At 40.6% G+C, this 18,444-nt stretch overlaps 1 protein-coding gene across 1 annotated transcript in view; it reads left to right on the forward strand.

Annotated features, from left to right (window-relative positions):
* DOK6 (docking protein 6) overlaps nt 1–18,444 on the forward strand; it is a 173,850-nt gene that overhangs the window by 81,609 nt on the left and 73,797 nt on the right. Inside the window, exon 3 of the mRNA XM_083518798.1 lies at nt 9,333–9,447. Coding sequence (XP_083374924.1) covers nt 9,333–9,447 — 115 coding nt within the window. The remainder of the gene's footprint in view (nt 1–9,332; nt 9,448–18,444) is intronic.

The raw sequence follows: 18,444 nt of genomic DNA on the forward strand, positions 1-18,444 counted from the left end.
TATCCACCATAGTCATAGCTGTGCTAGGAGCACTCTTCGCCCTACAAATTGCAAATGAAACAGCAAATGAAACAGCAAAAGTTCTGAAGCCAATGAGGCTTTTTAAACTCAACACTACACCACCTGCTGCCATCAACCTCACTGACGCTAGGACAAAGCATAGCTGTACACATTAATGTAATATGGTTTCAAAAATTGGGGCCCAAAGGACTAGTTACCTTAAACCTCCCCAGCATCAAAACCAACACCCTAGTCCCAAAAGGACTTCTAAAATCCTACCCAACAGTGTTTATCATCACCCATCAAGTTTAGATGATAATGACTATTACAAAATGTAACCTTTATGCATTTCTACAATTTGGAAGTGATGCATGTATGACCGGATTTCTATAGCTTTCTCCACCTCTTGTTACTTCATGTTAACATGCTGTTCATCCTTTTCCTGGTGTAAAATTCCTGGTGTGTTTGTGTGGCCATACAGTGGAACCTGGGTTTTCGAACATAATCCGTTCTGGGAGACTGTTCGACTTCTGAAATGTTCAAAAACCGAGGATTGATGGGCTGGCTGCAAAGTAAATGCAAAGTTAATGGGAAAAAATAAAAAAAGTGCCTCAGAAGCCCTTCGACTTCAGAGGCATGTTCGAAAATGGAAGCAATTACTTCTGGGTTTTTGGCATTCGGGTTCCGAAATGTTCCACTGTATTAGTCAAATGTAGAAGCAAGTAAGCAAGCAAAACAAGAAGAAGCAAACAATCTTGTAGCATCTTAATGGATATATTGTGGCATAAGTTTTACATAGTAAAGCCCACGTCTTCAAATGAAGTGGTATTTAGGCTATGAATCCTTATGCATAATAAATCTGTTAGTTTTAAGGGTGTCATAAGACCCTGTTGCTCATCCTCATCCTGTTTATTTTTTGTAGCACACTTCTCAGAAGCATCTTTCAACAAGTTTATGTGGGATGTCTTTCCTGACATACTGAGTAAAAATTTTAGAGGAATACATACGTCATAGCTCAGGGGTCAAGAATCACCAGAAGATCTCATAAAAATAGAATCTGAAATCCTTAATAACTTCAGACAGATATAGTCCTTTAATGGCACAAAGAACATAGTGGATTTTAACGTGCTGTTGGTTCATGCAACTCTCTTCTCAAAAATGTGTGCTGTGCAAGGCCAGCTAGACAGGCAGAGTTGGGGTGTAGTAATTGTAAAATGATGCACACTGGGGCAAAAAAATGCCAACTTCATAGATATGTTGATGAGTATTGATTGACCAAGAAAAGATAACTTAGGGTTGTGCTGCAGAGTTTAATGAAAATGTTAACCCAGAGCTGAAAAAGTCAGTGGAGGAAGAGTTGTTGGTTTGGTTCTGCAGGGCTCTGATGGCTATTCTTTGGTCATCTTCACCATGCAGCTGCTGAACAACCTTCTGCCTAATGTTGGAGTTAAGGAGGTGGCCAGCATCACCATGCAGCTGCTCAGAATGGCCTGCTTCAATATTTTAAATAAATAAAATATCTCTGCAATTTCACAGTTGGGAGGGAAGCCAGCTGATCAGCAAGTTCACCAGGACAGTGTGCCACATCCCTTCGCTCCATCCCCTCATTTGCTGAAGCCTGCATCTAATGATAATAAACTGCTCTTGAAAAATTATTTATCACTTAATGAGATGAGTCAATCCATATTTATTTAGTTTTCAGCTAATTTTTTTTAAGCCATATATGAAGGACTACTTTTAGTCTCACAGGGGAAATTCCAGAACTAACTCATACAGGAAATGCAACAACATTAATAATTTCTTACTTGAATAGACCCCTGGAATGCAATACATCATAAATGTTGCTTGGGAGGATAAGGGAGGATAAGGAGGATTTTTATAATAAGTTTTTTACCTTTATAATATACTTCACGAAAGAGATTGAGCCAAGAAAAAGTGAACACTGCCGCCTACAGTTTCCTTTTGTATGGAACTGATGGGGCATGGAAGGGGGCTGATTGCTTCAGGAGGAGGCCCTGAGACCAGAGAAATAAAGCAGGCTATTATAGCTGCTTTTCCTGCTCACAAGGAATTTGTGTTTGGCCTTCCCAGGGTCTCTGGTCAGCAACCGAAGGATGCCATTTCCTGATGCTGATTCTAGATGTGCTTTAGCTATCACTGACCATATCCCGTGTGATTTTTATGAGTTACCTAAAGCTTGCAGGTTAGGAACTCTGTGTGTCAACATTATTGGCACCAGACCAGCCAGTCATACAAACTCCACTGGTTTTAGATGGAGGTAAGTGACCAGGTTTGTACAGGTGTTTGATTGGTTGTCTGGATTTGCTGCAAATACCACATTAAAACTGTAAAAGGATGCTCATTTCATCCCTGAGACACCTCTGCTTTCAGGGTGTGTAGACTATTGCTTAAATACCGCTAATCTTGTGCTAACGGGATCCTATCTGTTAAATCCTGAAAAGGCAAGTGCAGCTGTAAAGAAATGAATGGTGATCAGAATAAATGGCAGCTGTATTTGAGAACTCAGGAAACAAATATTTCAAGTTACTGTGTATCTATCTTTCCTTAAGAAAAGCCTCACTAATTTGAGTGTTTAATTGCCTTTCACCTCTGAGATAATTAAGTGAGCAGAAAAAATACACTTGCACTGTGTTTAAATTGGCAGGTAGATGGTCTCAGTTACCACGGAAGTGAACTGTGATAACAAGGCCTTCAGTAGACTCACAGGATATAGGTTATGCTGTTTGAATGTCTGTTTGCGCATAGATATAATCTTATGTGTTATTATTTAAGCATTAAATTAGTGATAAAGCATTGCATGGAATAGGGCAAAATTATGTACAAGTGGTACCAAATTGGATTTTTTAAAAATGGAAAACTTCCACTGCTTTTTTAAAAAAATGTTTTAAGTTTTTGCACAGTATCCTTCTTGGGCATTCATGCAAATCCTTGTGACTCTTTGCCATATGAGTGGCCATATATTTTTGAGTGTGCATGATTATCCATAATTTCTGTTATATAAGAAATATAAGGGTACTTTAGGCTTCAGCAAATATGCGGCTCCCATGGCAACTTTAAAGATTCCTGGAGATCAACACTTCAAAGAAGAAAGAGAACGTATGTGTGCAAAATTTCACACTTGCTTTCCCTGGAGGACTCACTTTTCTTTCCTATTATAATCAATAACAAGGAGAGGGAAAGGCTATATGTATTCTTTTTTGGACATTTTTAGTAGACAAAAGTTTATTAAAAACACTACTAATGTTGTGTTTTGCTAATGCACAGGAGGCAGCAGTTAAGAAATCCTTGTCTCTGCTGCCACAGCAGGTGCTGTGATTCTCCAGCAGTTTGACTTCACCCCTAGAGGCACACTCCATTGTCTCTTGAGACACATGGATGCCAACAGAGAATGTAGATTAAATTTCATAGAACTGTGGAACTAAATGTTCCTAAATGTGTTCTATATAGGAATATATGCACTAACAAGGAAAAAAATAACCACAGTAACTAAGTTAAATATTATAAGGTGTTGTTTTTTAAAATTCATTGACAAAGGACAAAGCTTTAGAATTAAAAAGCATAAAGTTGTCAGTGCCAGATGGCCTTCACTCAAAAGTTCTTAGAATCTAAATGTGAAATTGTTGAACGATTAACTAAATATGTAATTGATCGCTAAAAGCAGGCTTCATTCCAAAAGTGCTGAAATATGGCCATTAGCCAAGATAGCACCAGTGTTTAAACAGATTTGAAGGGAATCCAAAAAATTATTACTCGTCGGGCTATCTTCAAGCCGAAGTAAATGAATGAAAAACATTTTTTTTAAGACAGACTAGAACTCATAAACATATAGAAAATCACATTTTGCTAGGAAAAACAGCATGGCTTTTGCAAAAGGAAGTCCTTCTTTTAGTAAGCTTTCAGAATAATTTCACAGTCAACAATTATGCATGGTATAACTGGTCTATATCTACCTATCATCTATCTATCTACCTATCTACCTATCTACCTATCTATCTATCTATCTATCATCTATCTATCTATCATCTATCTATCTATCTATCTATCTATCTATCTATCTATCTATCTATCAATCATCTATCTATCTGAAGTCTCCTTCACATGCTAAACCCAACAGAAGGGAACTTCATCTGTAGAATTCCCTAGCACTGCATTAAATACCTTCTCAAGTATCCATGCATTGCATATAGTTATCTGAATAGCAGCAGATTATACATATAGGCCTCTATGCAATCTGGAACTCTGCATGTGGAACTGATTGATGTTGGTTTACAAGTCTAGTTTGTGTGGAGCGCTCAGGTCACAATTTTCATGGTTTGGGCATCACAGGAAGCAGATTTAATAAAGCAGGAAATCTTTTCTGAAGTCAGGAGTAAACAGTGAGAGGACCAAGTGGTCATTCCTACTCCCCCCCCAAAACATGGTTTGTTTAACTGGGAGCATTGCTACTGAACTGGGTCTGTTCTTCAGATTAGCAGATACAGTGGTACCTCCGGTTATGAACTTAATTCGTTCCGGAGGTCCATTTGTAACCCAAAACCATTCTTAACATGAGGCATGCTTTCGCTAATGGCGCCTCCTGCTGCCGCCGCACCACTGGCACACAACTTCCGCTCGCATCCCAGGGCAAAGTTCGCAACCGGGAGCATCTACTTCCAGGTTAATGGAGCGCGTAACCTGAAGCATTTGTAAGGAGGGCAGTACGTAACACAAGATTTCGCTGTATAGGTGACCAAAGGGGATGATTCTGAACACAATCTTTGCTCTGTAAAAGCATCTGCAAGGAGTACCAATGCAAATGGTATTTGATAAGATTCAGCATCACCAGGTTTTTTAAAAAAAAATGATATTCTGGAAAAAGTTTACTGCAAAATGATTTCAGTAATTTCTCAAATTCTAATAATAGCCATATAATACAGTTTTTATCACTGACTGACTGAAATGCTACTTTAAAAGTTTATATGTAGCTTATAGTTCAGATCTTTGAAAGATTGTGATCCAATCTTTCCCCTTTTTTTCTATTCCAGAGAGAGAGAGGCTATGGGAATTCCAGTTTAGATTTCAGGAGAGAGGATTAACAGGGGGTGGAGAGAAGGAAACACACACACACACAGAGAGAGAGAGAGAGAGAGAGAGAAATCTAGAAGTTTACAAACACATTCCTAACTAATATGGGTACATCTGGATTGCATACCTGCTATCGTTCTCCAAAGCAAAGGACTCAGCATTTGCAGCTGCTTTATTCCTTTGCCCCTAGTTCTTAGAAGGAAACCATAATCTTTATTGCTTAAAAAAGTGTGAAACAGCAGCTGCCCTGGGGCAGCTCTGACCTTTCTTTATTTTTCTACAGCAAATAAGAAACGAGTAGTTCTCTAGTTCCATTTTGTCCGGCAATATTTCTGTTCAGGCCAACTGACGATGCTATGAGGCCTTTTCAAGTCTGGTAAATGCAGCTACTGCAGTAAAACTTTAACTGGCACTTATAATGGCAATGGAGAGGGTTGCAACTGGGGCATTTAACTCTAAACAATAGGTTCCATTATTTAAGTTCCAAAGGGCCCAGACTTCCAAAGCACTTGGCTATCTGTGTTGCTAGCATCATATTGCCTCAGTGGCTTTCTGCAACTATACTACCTGAAGCAGTTTCCCTGGAGCAGTGAATATGGGTTTGACCTTGGACAAGGGAGGCTTATGCTCGCATTACTACTCAGTCCAAATACTCACTTGAATTGCCCTAAGCGTATCGCTGTTTCTCAGTTCCTACACATGACTGTGGTTGTTTGAAGGATAAAATAAGATGAAATATTATTGTATACAACAAAATGATACTCCTCTTAGAATTTTATGGTATAAACTTTCTTGCTCCAATGTGTACCCATCTAACTGTGTGAATATTGTGGTTGATTTCATGATATTTCTCACAAAATGAAGCATGGAAGCATGAGCTCCCCTATTTTTTGCTCTTATCCCACCTTTCTTCATAGGCAGTGTACTAGGGTTCCCAGAGTCACCCAGCCAGGCACTGATAAATTCCAGACTGCCTTAGCTTCAGCTGGGTTTTGGCCTTACGTATATGCCTTTAGATCATTATCTGAGATCTGTATTTAATACATTATTTCAGTGCCGCAGATGGTGCCAGGAAGTTGAATGATTAGCATGCAGTGCCACCCACATGGTTGTGCTGAGAGGAATTCCGCCAGGGAATGCCTCAAACAATATGTGGTTTTCCTAATGTTTGTACAGTTTATTTGCTTCAACCTTCACTTCTGTGAAAGAGCTCAGAGTAGCTTAGGTATTATTCTCAAGTTGTCTCCTGGGCAGGAGGTTACATCGTTGTACATGCTTACATGCACAGTTACTGCACCATGCACCACTCACCAGCATTCTGTTCTCCTCAACCACATGGGCATCCCCATATGATTTGGCTTTCAGGTAACAACTATGTTGTTGGGATAACTTTCTAAAAAGTTGTGTATGATGGCCCCTGTGAAGTATACAGGTTTACTGTATTTTCCAGTCAAATGTTTACTCCATGCATCAATGCAGAAGTATAGACTAGCATCACAGATCCACCTATAATATATATATATGAGAACAACAATGACTTCTGACAGACTCTTGCTCATTTCGCCTTTTTTCAAGAAAGTAAAAAAGCTAAGCAATCTTTTAAAAATGTGGAAGTAGTACTAAAAATCATAATTACTTTTAAAACATTTATTTGATAATTTGCTCCTTTCATGTTTTTTTTAATGTATTTTCCTTCTCTATAATATACAGAAGCAGCTAACAGCCATTATGAAATAAAGGTGTATGTCCAGGGGTGGCCAGATGAGAGATTTTGTCTCTGGTGGTGGGTGCGGGTAGGGCAGTGGGTCAGGGCTGCCCTACATTCTTGCCACTCACCTCACTGAGATGACTGTTGCTGCCTCTGCTTTGCTTGCCACTGTTGTTTTAGTACCCGTGAAGACGACTAGCATCCCTCCATCTGAGACCTCTATGCCACCACTATGTCTTCTTCAGCCACACCCATCCCCACCACTAAGTCCTCCCTGTCCTGGCTTCTCACTATCTGCTTGTCATGCTGGAAGCCTCTGGCAATTGCTGTCACTTGAGCTCTCCTTGAGGACGGGAAAGAGGGGTTCCAGCCACCCAAACTACACCCCAGCTGGAATGTAGTTCACTTTTTAAAAAATTATTAAAATGCAATAGCTGCTTCAATCCACGGGGATTACCATAGCCAGGCTCCACGACTTCAGCACCATTCCTTGATCCTTTGCAGGCAGTTGGGAAGGGAAGTGGCGGAGGAAGAGGCAGAGTGAGCAGGAGTTGGCTCTTTACACTTTTCCTTGCTCAGTTTTTTTGCTTTGGTGCCGCCAGGCAGAAAGAAAGAAATCACTACAATATGCCCAGCTCAGGAAGTAATCTTTATCTACAGTGGGAGCTTCTGCCAAACCCTCCTTGCCACTTTTAAAAATGTTTTAGCTAGGAGTCTGAACACAAAGCTTCTGAGCCTTTTGTGTTAATATATTAATGCTCTTATGCTTTGCTGTCAGTGCTTGCTGGTGTCCACTGGCTCTCCCATGGCTGCTAGGAAGTCATAGGGATGTACCTCCCCTTGGTCAGACTCTCCCTGTCTCTCATCACTCCAAATGTTCTGCACACTTCTGTAGCCCTACACCTTGTGCTGGGCATGCATACATACTCATAAGTCCAGTCCAGTTATTTTCTTCCTCTGCATTCCCTTCCCACCACATAGTAGGGATGGGAAGGGGGCTTCAAAGCCACGCAAAGCACAGTCGTCTTCTTTTTAATGTTTTTAAATGTGCTTTTGCCCAGCTGGAGATTCAAGTCCTGCACCTGGAAGGGTCTAGGCAAACCTGGAAATTTCAGGTCAGACCTGAAGATCTGGCAGCTGTACACCTCCATGCTTGAGGAGCCTAGACTAATCAGAACCGACATCATGCACAACAGCTTTAAAACTTTGGAGTCAGTCTTCCTCAGCTCTATCTCCCAATTCAAAAGATATGCAATGCCTAAGTTTACTCCTAGTAAGTTACAAAGAGGTTTAAGCAAACAAAGCAGCAAGTGTACATGCATCCAGTAAAACTGCTTTCCAGGTGTTGCTTGCTTCCAGAATAAATATTGCTCACTTAAAATGCAGTCTGGTAACTACTCAAACCCTAGAAATATTGACCAAGAAGCAGCTTAGCTAACTGCAGGCTGTATTGTGACATGTGGAAGGACCTACAGCGGATGAATCTGTTGGGCACCCCAGTACTTTCTGTCCAAGGCAGAACACTTTAGAAGCTAAATCATGTTTTTTTGTTTTGTTTTGTTTTTTACATAGCAGAACAAAGTTGGAACTAAATGTGTCTAAACTTGTGCAAAGGTACTATAGGGTTCATAAAGCTCACGTCTTTGTGGGATTAGGCTCCTAAGGAAAAACTAAATAGTCTGTGGGAAGCCTCTAGAGAGCCTGGAAAACTAATTAGATCATACTTCAAGGTGTTTTTTGTTTGCTACAAGCCAGACACAAATTAGTCCCCAGTGTATACTTAATATCCATAACCCTATTTTCTGAGCTGATCCATTCTTAAAATTACTAGTCAAACCCTGATCATTGTGTTGTTTCCTCCTTTCTTGATGCTAATGTGAAATGTTTGTGTAAACCAAGAAAAGCAGAAAAAGAGCTTGCTTATTCTGCAGTTAATACATTTTGGTAACTTATTTCTTCACCAAATCCATAAAACCCATGCTAGTTTTCTTAGCTGATCTTTGCCCTTGGAATATTTCAGATGAATGCCAAAGTTGCATTTTCTGGTTCAGGCTTGGATATCCCTAGAATTACCATTTCACTTTAAAGTGAAAGAACTCCACATCAATGCAAAAGTATGTGGTGCTAATTGGCATGATGGATGAACTACTTTCTTCTTGCTGATGCTGTAGAGTTTTCTGAGATGGAAACTTATTTGCTGCTACTACTGCAACAAATTTGCCAATTTAGGAATTCAGACAAGTGGCTTGTATTATGAAGTAATTCACAAAGCCAAAGCAGATGAAAATGAATAGGCTCTATCGCTCCAAGGTTCTCGAAGTATAATAAAAATAAATAAATCATGTGTGACAGAATGGTTATTCTAGAAACAATTCTGCAGCTCCAACACACACACACACGTGCACACAAACATTGTTTGATAAAGTCCATTCCACTGGTCATCAGAAAAATGTGGGGACTATGATGAAAATTGACCATTTGGGGGTTTTTCTCCTCCTGTTTATAAACCAAATTAAATTCTATATCTCTTCATTTTAAGGTAACTGAGCTGCACAACATCAAAAACATAACCAGACTGCCTCGAGAGACAAAGAAGCATGCAGTGGCAATTATCTTTCATGATGAGACATCAAAGACATTTGCCTGTGAGTCAGGTAAGCAATTATTACCACATCTTCAGCCTGAGTAAATTAAGCTGCTTATGAAACAATGCTTCAGATGGATTAAGATACAGCATTTAAACAGGGTGCCTTATCTTAATGAGAATATGCTATAATATCTTTTTTTAGCATACAGAGATAAATGTGTCCCTCCCCCTTTTAAAAAAAGACTAGTTTGGGTGCTTGTTTCTTATTTTTTTCTGTCTGGACTTGGCTCCTAGTTGGATACAAGACTCTTGAGGCTTTCATCTAAAATTCTAGAGCTGAGTAAACAATGCCAATGGGATGCTATTAAGACAAGCGTTGACGTGAATTATCAGGGGTTGTTGTTGTTGTTGTTTTGCCAAGTATTGCTTTAGGCACTTACTAGGTTAGTAATAATCCTGTCACTATAAGAGAGTAGCAAAGAACAGCTAAAATTCCAGGACACAGAAGTTCAGCTTCAAATAGTTTATGGCTAGCTGCTTAGACCAATGTTATGATAGATCTACAGTATTCTGTACGTTTTATGAAACAAATCATTACCATTTGACAGTCATCCTTTCTTACAAGATTCAGTATTCTGGAAAAAATAAATTATGTTCTCTGTATGTGAATTCAATATTAGTATTAATTTCTCCCCCTTCACAACCATTATACTGGCCTCAGCTGCATGTCATGCGAAACCAAACCATGGATGATGATGATAATGATTTACATTTCTATACTGTACTGCCCTTCTTCTGAAGATCACAGGATGGTTTACAATATAAAAATACAAACATGCATAACAAGCAAAAATAATAGCTCCCCTGCACACAAGCAGTTTAAAATGCCATAGCTTGTTTAATTAGCCAAAGGCCTAATTAAAGAGAGGAAAGAGGAAAAAGAGGAACGTGGTTGCCTGGCAGCTAATGATATGCAGTGAAGGTGCCAGGTGAGCTTCTCTGGGGAGAGCATTCCACAGGTAGGAAGCCACCGTTCTCATGTTGCCCTCTGAACCTGTTGGAGATGTGCCACATGAAGAATGGCCTCTGATAATGATTACAGGGTCTAGGTTGGTTCATATGGAGAGATGCAGTCCTTGAGGTGTTGTGGTCCTGATAAACTAACGATAAACTATCTGAATGATATATCAGATACTGATGATTTTGTTGACATTTGGAACCCCTTTATAAAATAACCAAATGAACATCCTGATGACTGGTACTCACCTAATACACGTATAGATATATGGGAAATTTTGATGCATTGGTCTTCTGTTTTGGGGAAGGGAGTGCTTGGAATTTTTTCTTGAAAATTAATAAAATGTTTATAAAAACTGTTGCGGTCCTGAGCCATTTAAAGCTCTGTAGGTCAAAACATCTCTTTGTATTGGTGCCGGAAACTAGTTGGCAGCCAGTTCAGTCGAGGAGGGATCTGTGTAATATACTCAAACCATCTTGCCCTGGTGAGCAACCTGGCTGCTGAATTCTGCACCAGCTGAAGTTTCTATACCATCTTCAGAGGCAGCCCCATGTATAACGTGTTGCAGTAATCTAACCTAGAGGTTACCAGAGCATAGATGACAGAAGTTAGGCTATCCCTGTCCAGAGAGCAGTGCAGCTGGGCCATCACCCAAAGCTGATTGAAGGCTCTCCACACTTTGGAGCATGAATGTGTGGACATGTCAAAAGATTGCAGCCACTTTGTTCCTCCCTGGTTGTTCTGCTGCTGCACTGTGATGAGCCAAACCATGGTTAAGACAAACCATGGTTTGGCTCATCACAGTGCATGTTGCCTGAATCGAGGCTTGTGGTTTATCTCTCCTTGACTAACCACAAGCTGTAATGAAGATTTGTTCTATAGTTTATGGTTTAGGGTAAAACAAGATTTTTCAATGTTTGAACACACATTTGGAAGTGTATGTGGAGTCAATCAGGGCACAAGTATCCACAACACCTTTAGTTTTATTATTAAAAAGAAAGAAATGATGTCAGGACTGGAATTCTGGTGTGAAATTGCTGCACTGTTATTTGCTAAAGAAAGGGGAGTCTCTCTCTGCCCTTTATTAGGTACTTAAGTTAAAAGCATCATATATTTGTGAAAGCCAAAATGCTGCTTTTGAGGTTTAAGAATATGTAGAACAAAAATGAAAATACCAAAATGCAACTGGAAGCAAAGGAAAAACAAAACAAAACAACGGGGTAAACAAGAAAGGTCTGGGACACGGGTGGCGCTGTGGGTTAAACCACAGAGCCTAGGACTTGCCGATCAGAAGGTCGGCGATTTGAATCCTTGTGATGGGGTGAGCTCCCATTGCTCGGTCCCTGCACCTGCCAACTTAGCAGTTCGAAAGCACGTCAAAATGCAAGTAGATAAGTAGGTACTGCTCTGGTGGGAAGGTAAACAGCATTTCCGTGTGCTGCTCTGGTTTGCCAGAAGCGGCTTACTCATGCTGGCCACATGACCCAGAAGCTGTACGCCGGCTCCCTCGGCCAATAAAGCGAGATAAGCACCACAATCCCAGAGTCGGTCATAACTGTACCTAATGGTCAGGGGTCCCTTTACCTTTACCTAAACAAGAAAGAGATTTAATGATCCAAAGCATGATTATGCTAAGAAACAGAAGAGGTAGCATCTCAGAATTGTGAATGGTTGTTCTGGTTTTCCCTCAAGAAGGATTAGTAGAATCTGAAATGTATTGCATCCGTAAATCTCTTTCTTGTCTACCCCAATGTGTGTGTTGTTGTTGTTGTTGTTGTTTATTTGTTAATGGATTTGTGGACAGGGAACTTTGGGGGGATTTTTTGGTTTGTTGCTGTTATTTTTCAATGTAGTTTTTCTTAGCAATTTCCTGGCAACTGGCTTAGCAGCTTTTGTTGTTCCATCCAGGTCCCAGTAAATGTTAGTTTCACACCTTCTCCCTTCACCATGTGCCTGATCAGACAATAAACATGCAATGTTTTAGAAGCACAACACTATCATAATTTCTATGTCATACTTGGCGGATTTGGGTGGCAAACACTGCCTCCTCATCTTCCCTTGAATGGCACAAGCTGTTTGTCAACTACATTCTCATGTGTCGTGAAACATTGTGTCCACAGGTAAGCAAGCTGCTCTGTCACAGAGCTTGACCCCCAAAGTGCAAGAATTTTTCATTAGATTAAAGGAATGGAGCTAAACAGCCCTCCTCATAGCTGATGACTCTTTGGAACATGCAGCTGTGGGAGACTGATACAAAAGGCTTGTTTTTTATTCCCTTGAAGTTTGTATTCAAGAGTTTTTAAAAGTTTTCTGAAAAATAATAATAATGGAAGTGGAAACTTGCTTCATATAGCAGGCTTCCCCCTCTTTTTGTGCATGGAAGTGTATTTATTGTGGCCTTTGTTCTCAAAACAATTTGAAATATTTTTCTTCATACCCATTGTTATCCTGCAATAAAAGAAAGCAAACATTTCCTGAACAGATCTTGTGCTGCTTTTCTAGTAATTTAGCTATAAGAAGCAGTGTACTTTTCAGCTCTTGCTTCTCTGCTTTGCTGCTTTCTCTGAGAAAACGCAGATGACTCTGAGAGAAGCAGATGACAGATCGCTTTGCAAAGCCAAAGCAATTCCTAGGGATATAAATGGCTAGGGAAGGAAGCCATCTAAGAAGCAAAAATGGTATTGTCAAAGTGCTCCCAGTGGGTTAGATTGTGCGAAGTCCCATGTGGTAACCAGTATTTCAAAGTGCAACAGCAAATAGAGTAATTTTTCACAGATATGTATCCCTGTTCACAGATGAGCTAAGTCTATGGACTCCCAAGAGAAAATTACCCAGGCACTATGTTATTGCAAGACTTCCAACTCCCATTTCATTTTAAATCCTTTTAGTGTTGTTCCAGGTTGGGCAGGGTGACCTTCTAATCTAAAACATCCTTCCCTATGGCTCCCTTTCTATGTTCCATCATTAGTGTATGAAAAGACTAATGCTTAGATTACATGAGTGGTTCCATAGCACCACTGTATCTGTATCTGGACAGCTGACTTTAATGTGGAAAACCCATGTGATTTGAACATTTTTTTTTGCACATTACATATAAAAGTGTTTGTGTAAAGGTAAAGGGACCCCTGACCGTTAGGTCCAGTCACGGACGACTCTGGCGTTGCGACACGCATCTCGCTTTACTGGCTGAGGGAGCCTGTGTGCAGCTTCCGGGTCATGCGGCCAGCATGACTAAGCCACTTCTGGCGAACCAGAGCAGTGCACAGAAATGCTGTTTACCTTCCCGCCAGAGCGGTACCTATTTATCTACCTGCACTTCGTGCTTTTGAACTGCTACGTTGGCAGAAGCAGGGACTGAGCAACAGGAGATTCGAACCGCCAACCTTCTGATCGGCAAGCCATAGGCCCTGTGATTTAACCCACATTTTTTACACATTACATATGGAAGTGTTTGTGTAGCAGCTATCAAAACTCAAAAGGTAATGTGAATGTTGGACATACATGTTTTCATGGAGAATGAAGATGTCAGTGACTACTAACCCTGTTAGCTATGAACTACCTTCACTGTTGGATGTAGTATGCTTCTGAATACCAGTTGCTGGAAACAACAGGAGAGGGTATTGTCTCACTGGCTGGCCACTGTGAGAAAAAGATGATGAACCTAGATAGGCTACTGACCTGAACCAGAAGGCTCTTATGTTCTTGTGGACTTGTGAGAATTCTGAACATACTTACAGTACTTACTTATAAACCACACTTTAGCTAAAAATGCTCCCAGAGTGGCTTACAATAATAAATAGAAAGATAGCCCTGTCCTCTGCTTTCCTGCTTGATATTACAAGGCAGGCATAGAAAACTTGCTTCATTCTTTGATTCATTCATTCAGTTTATGCCCTGGTTATGATGGAACTGTGTGTACTGTGCATACTTGGGGCTGTTGATCAGACCTAGACCAGTTTCCATGTGTGTTCAGATATAGGGCATGTTGGTACTTTCAACATCTTTATGAAAACAATCAGAATATTTTGCAGAAATCTAGAACCTATTTCATAGCCGATTAAGTAAAGCACCATGATGATGACATAATCTTTCACAATATTTTCTGCATCTCAGGAGGAGACATTGTACCAACTAAAAGTATTATTATTTCCTAAACATAATTTGTTTGTTTCTTGTGTCTGTTAAAAAGTTAATTGATTACCCTAGGCCAGCCACTGTCCTTCCTGCCTTGAATTGTTGAGCAGTTACTTTTGCATAGGAAAGAATAAAAAGAATTAATGTCTGTCTATATACACACACAAGCATATATATTGAGCTAGGTGACCCCTGGAGTTTGCAGTCCAGATGAGCGACATTTAACCAAAAAGCAATGCAAATGCAAACAATGGATCTTAATTATTATACACAAACAGATTTGTTAAGCAGAAAAAAATAAGAAAGACCTTAGGTCTAATGTATGGCAGCAAAGATGGGTTCTACAATCTTTGCTTTTAAAAGAAACAAATGCAGTCCAAAATATGCTTTCTGTGACATGAAAACACTACGATTTGATGCAAAGGAAGAGATCCTTTGTATTTTCTTTGGTGTTCTTTAAACATAGCCTGGTCTTATAGGAGATGCATTTGTATGAGCTAATTCCTTGTGGCTAGAGGCTTTCTCTTGAGTGATGCAAACATGTGGGTGGGACCAGCCGGCATCTCTCCTCCCCCTTGTCACAGGCAATGTTCTTACGGGAAAAGAAGTTTCCATTTGGTTGTAGCTTCAATTAAAGGGCAACATTGTCACAATCTAATCTATTAGGAAATTGTGAGTAGAGATTATGATGCCTGTATAAGCAAGCACTTCCTGTTGTGTGGCTACAGAGGCTTAATTTAACTCAAGAGGCAGCGAAGTTTCATTTTTGATTAAAATTATGAGGCATACCTTTTGGCAAAGATTGTGTGATATTTTTGAAATGCTATGGCTCATTGGGGTAAATTCATGAGTTTTCTAACTGTAAGGTGGTACATAATGCTCAGACATACAGTGGTACATTGGTTCCCAAACGGCTTAGTTGTTGAACAAATTGGCTCCTGAACGCTGCAAACCCAGAAGTAAGTGTTCCAGTTTGCACATGTTTTTTGGAAGCCAAATGTCCAATGCAGCTTACGCAGCTTCCAACTGAATGCAGGAAGCTCCCACAGCAAATCAAGGAACTGTTTCGGGAGTCAAACAGATTCCCAGATCGGATTAAGTTTGAGAACCAAGGTACCACTGTATGTTTGTGTGTGTGTATGTGTATGTGTGTGTGTGTGTGTGTTTACTGTTTTCAGCAATTATATGTTCAAGGTGCAACTTGGTGACCTTCTACAGGTGACCTTCTATAACATGTTGGCAGTTGATATCTTATTCTTATCATTTGGTAGGATAAACACCGTGGGACAGCTCAGTCTTGAGTAGTTCTGCATAGCAGATGACAAACGGCATTCCAGTTGATGGAGAACCTGCCCCCAATCTTCCTTGGTTGCAATGTCCATTATCTCTTGACTGTTAGTCATACTAACTGGGACTGGTGGCAATTTGAGTCCAATAACATCTGGAGAGCCACAAATTCCCTACCTCTCATTAAAAATTTCCTCATATCTCATAGCTCTGCTGCTGCAACTTCTTGTACATATGGGAGCCCTGATGTGCACAAAGCATGCCTTCCCTGACCCAAAGCTACCATGAGAATGGCTGACCTTCCCTATGTGCAATATATACTTTACATCTGGTAACTGTAAACATTTTCTCACTTTTAGTTCATGCTAGTTCATTAATTAGTGTCCCCTTTTAATTAGGCAGCTGGATATTGATGGTTCCAAATGGATTAGTTTGGTTGGGTGAGGGAATGTCACTATGGTTCTCATCATTTTCAAAAGAGCCAAGGCTTATGCATATTTGTTTTCCTTTGTCCCTGTTATCTCATGCTTTGTGTAGCATCTTGCCTGAGAGCTGGGTTTTGGAGAACACAAAAGCTTGTTGCTATTTTGTGACATTTTGGTTGGTCCTAAAGAATGTATTCTCCAACTGTGGGTTTTGGAATATTTGACTCAGTTATATCTCTGATGTGTGGTACTTTCAGCTTTGCAATTGCTCAGATTTCATTATTGACCTTTATGAAAGTGCAAACTATTGACATTTTACTGTGTTTGCCAAACATTTGTTAACAGAATCATTGAATTGTCAATCTAGTTGACTGGGACCCTCAATCTTAACATATGAGAGAGGGGGGGGGGCTAAACTCTGTTGTCTAAATTTTGAAAATGCTGTGAAAAGCAATCTGTCCATTTCTTTTCTGCAGCTTTCCCAAACTCACTTTTTTCACTGTTCCCTGATATTTTAAACTTCTCTTTATTTCTGTTTTCCCATACATGTTATGTCTTTATATAACAAGCCTTCAGGTAGGCCCCAAAGAAAGTACTTAATTTTAGGCTGTGTGTGTGTGTGTGTGTGTGTGTGTGTGTGTACTAAATTGAGTACTGAGTACACCCACCCACCTCAGCTTGGTCTATTTATATTTCAGTTACTCTGTGAAAGCACCATCATTTGCTTTAATGTCTCAATATTTCTTCATTCAGTTAATCAGTTTGGAAAGTTGGGCAAAGTGAACCTAATCCACCCAGACTATCTCAGGGTAAAACACTGAGTCCAGAGATAAATTCTTTAAGGTGATATAAAGGTGTGCTTCTGTGGTTGTCTGTGATTATGATGTATGGTTAAAAAAGCTTTTTTGTAAGTTAGCTTTGCATGAGATCTTTTTGTAAGATGGATGGGGGAAATACAAAAATTAAGTACAATAATCTGGACCCCTCTCAAATTAAACTATTTAATGCTATCAGTCCATACACGCTACAATCCTCCATGCATCTGTGCAAGAAATATAGAGGTGGGCAGCTTGATCGTGTGGGTTGGACTTAACTGCTGTGGTCATTTGATCTACGGCAGCTAAAGTGGTTATAGCAAGTGTGGAGATGTCTTGCTACATTTCATTTCCTAATCTCCTATAACTCATCCTCAGTTCCAGGGCTGATAAACATCACATTTAATGGAACATAAGAAACTATAATATATCCTGTCCTCTTAAAATATATCCCCTGACACACCCTAGATCATACCCTGTATATAAGCTTTGATGGAGCAGCCCCAACCACGGCTGACTTTACAGCATTGGCACTTGTGGGTTGCTAGTAAAGCACAGCAACTGAAAGAACCAAGCCTTGACTTTTGCAGCAGATGTATTATAAACACAATCTGGTTTTTAGTTGGAAGTCCAGCACTGTGACTCATAGTGCTGCAGATTGCTCAAGGTGCACACATACTTGTCATTTTCAGAACTATTCTAGGATGCTAGAACCAGACTTACAGTAGCTGTCAGCTAGCGTAGCATCAGGGGTAACAGCCTGAGCTCAGCTACAGAAGCTGCCACTTCAAATCCCAGATCACTATGAACTACTTTCTGGCTCTGGGCAAGCCAGTCTTCTCTCAGCTTTGTGCCCCCTCCATCCCAGTGGCGTAGCGTGGGTTGTCAGCACCCGGGGCAAGGCAAGTAATTTGCGCCCCCTAACCCGTGGATTTTAGCACCCGAGTGCGAGCGCGCCCCCCCCCCCATGTTGCACCTGTGGCCGGCACCCTTGGCACTCCCCACACTACGCCACTGTTCCAACGTTCAGCTTCACTGGATGCCCACGAGTTATATTGTACAGAGAGAGGGATAAAAACTTTCCTCTCTGTCCACTCTCTCCTTGCCATGCCTTAGTTTTGCAGGCTTCTCTCCTGTCGCCTCTTGCTTGCCTTTTCTCTAAACTAAAAACAAACCCAATGCTGCCGCCTTTCCTCAGGGCACCGGCTCCACCCCCTTGCTTAGATTCCCTCTACCAAAGCTGAAAGCAGCCTGAAGTTCCTCCTGATCGTGAATGGGAAACAGCTGGCGAAGCCGGCGGCCTGCCAGGGAAGGGATCTCTTCCTAACCTGCTCCACGGAGCCCGTTCCTTGCAAGCGCTCCGTGTCCTTCGGATGGCGAGCGCC

The sequence above is a fragment of the Podarcis liolepis genome (genome assembly GCF_965112155.1).
Source record: "Podarcis liolepis genome assembly, chromosome: 8".
In the NCBI taxonomy this organism is placed as follows: domain Eukaryota; kingdom Metazoa; phylum Chordata; class Lepidosauria; order Squamata; family Lacertidae; genus Podarcis; species Podarcis liolepis.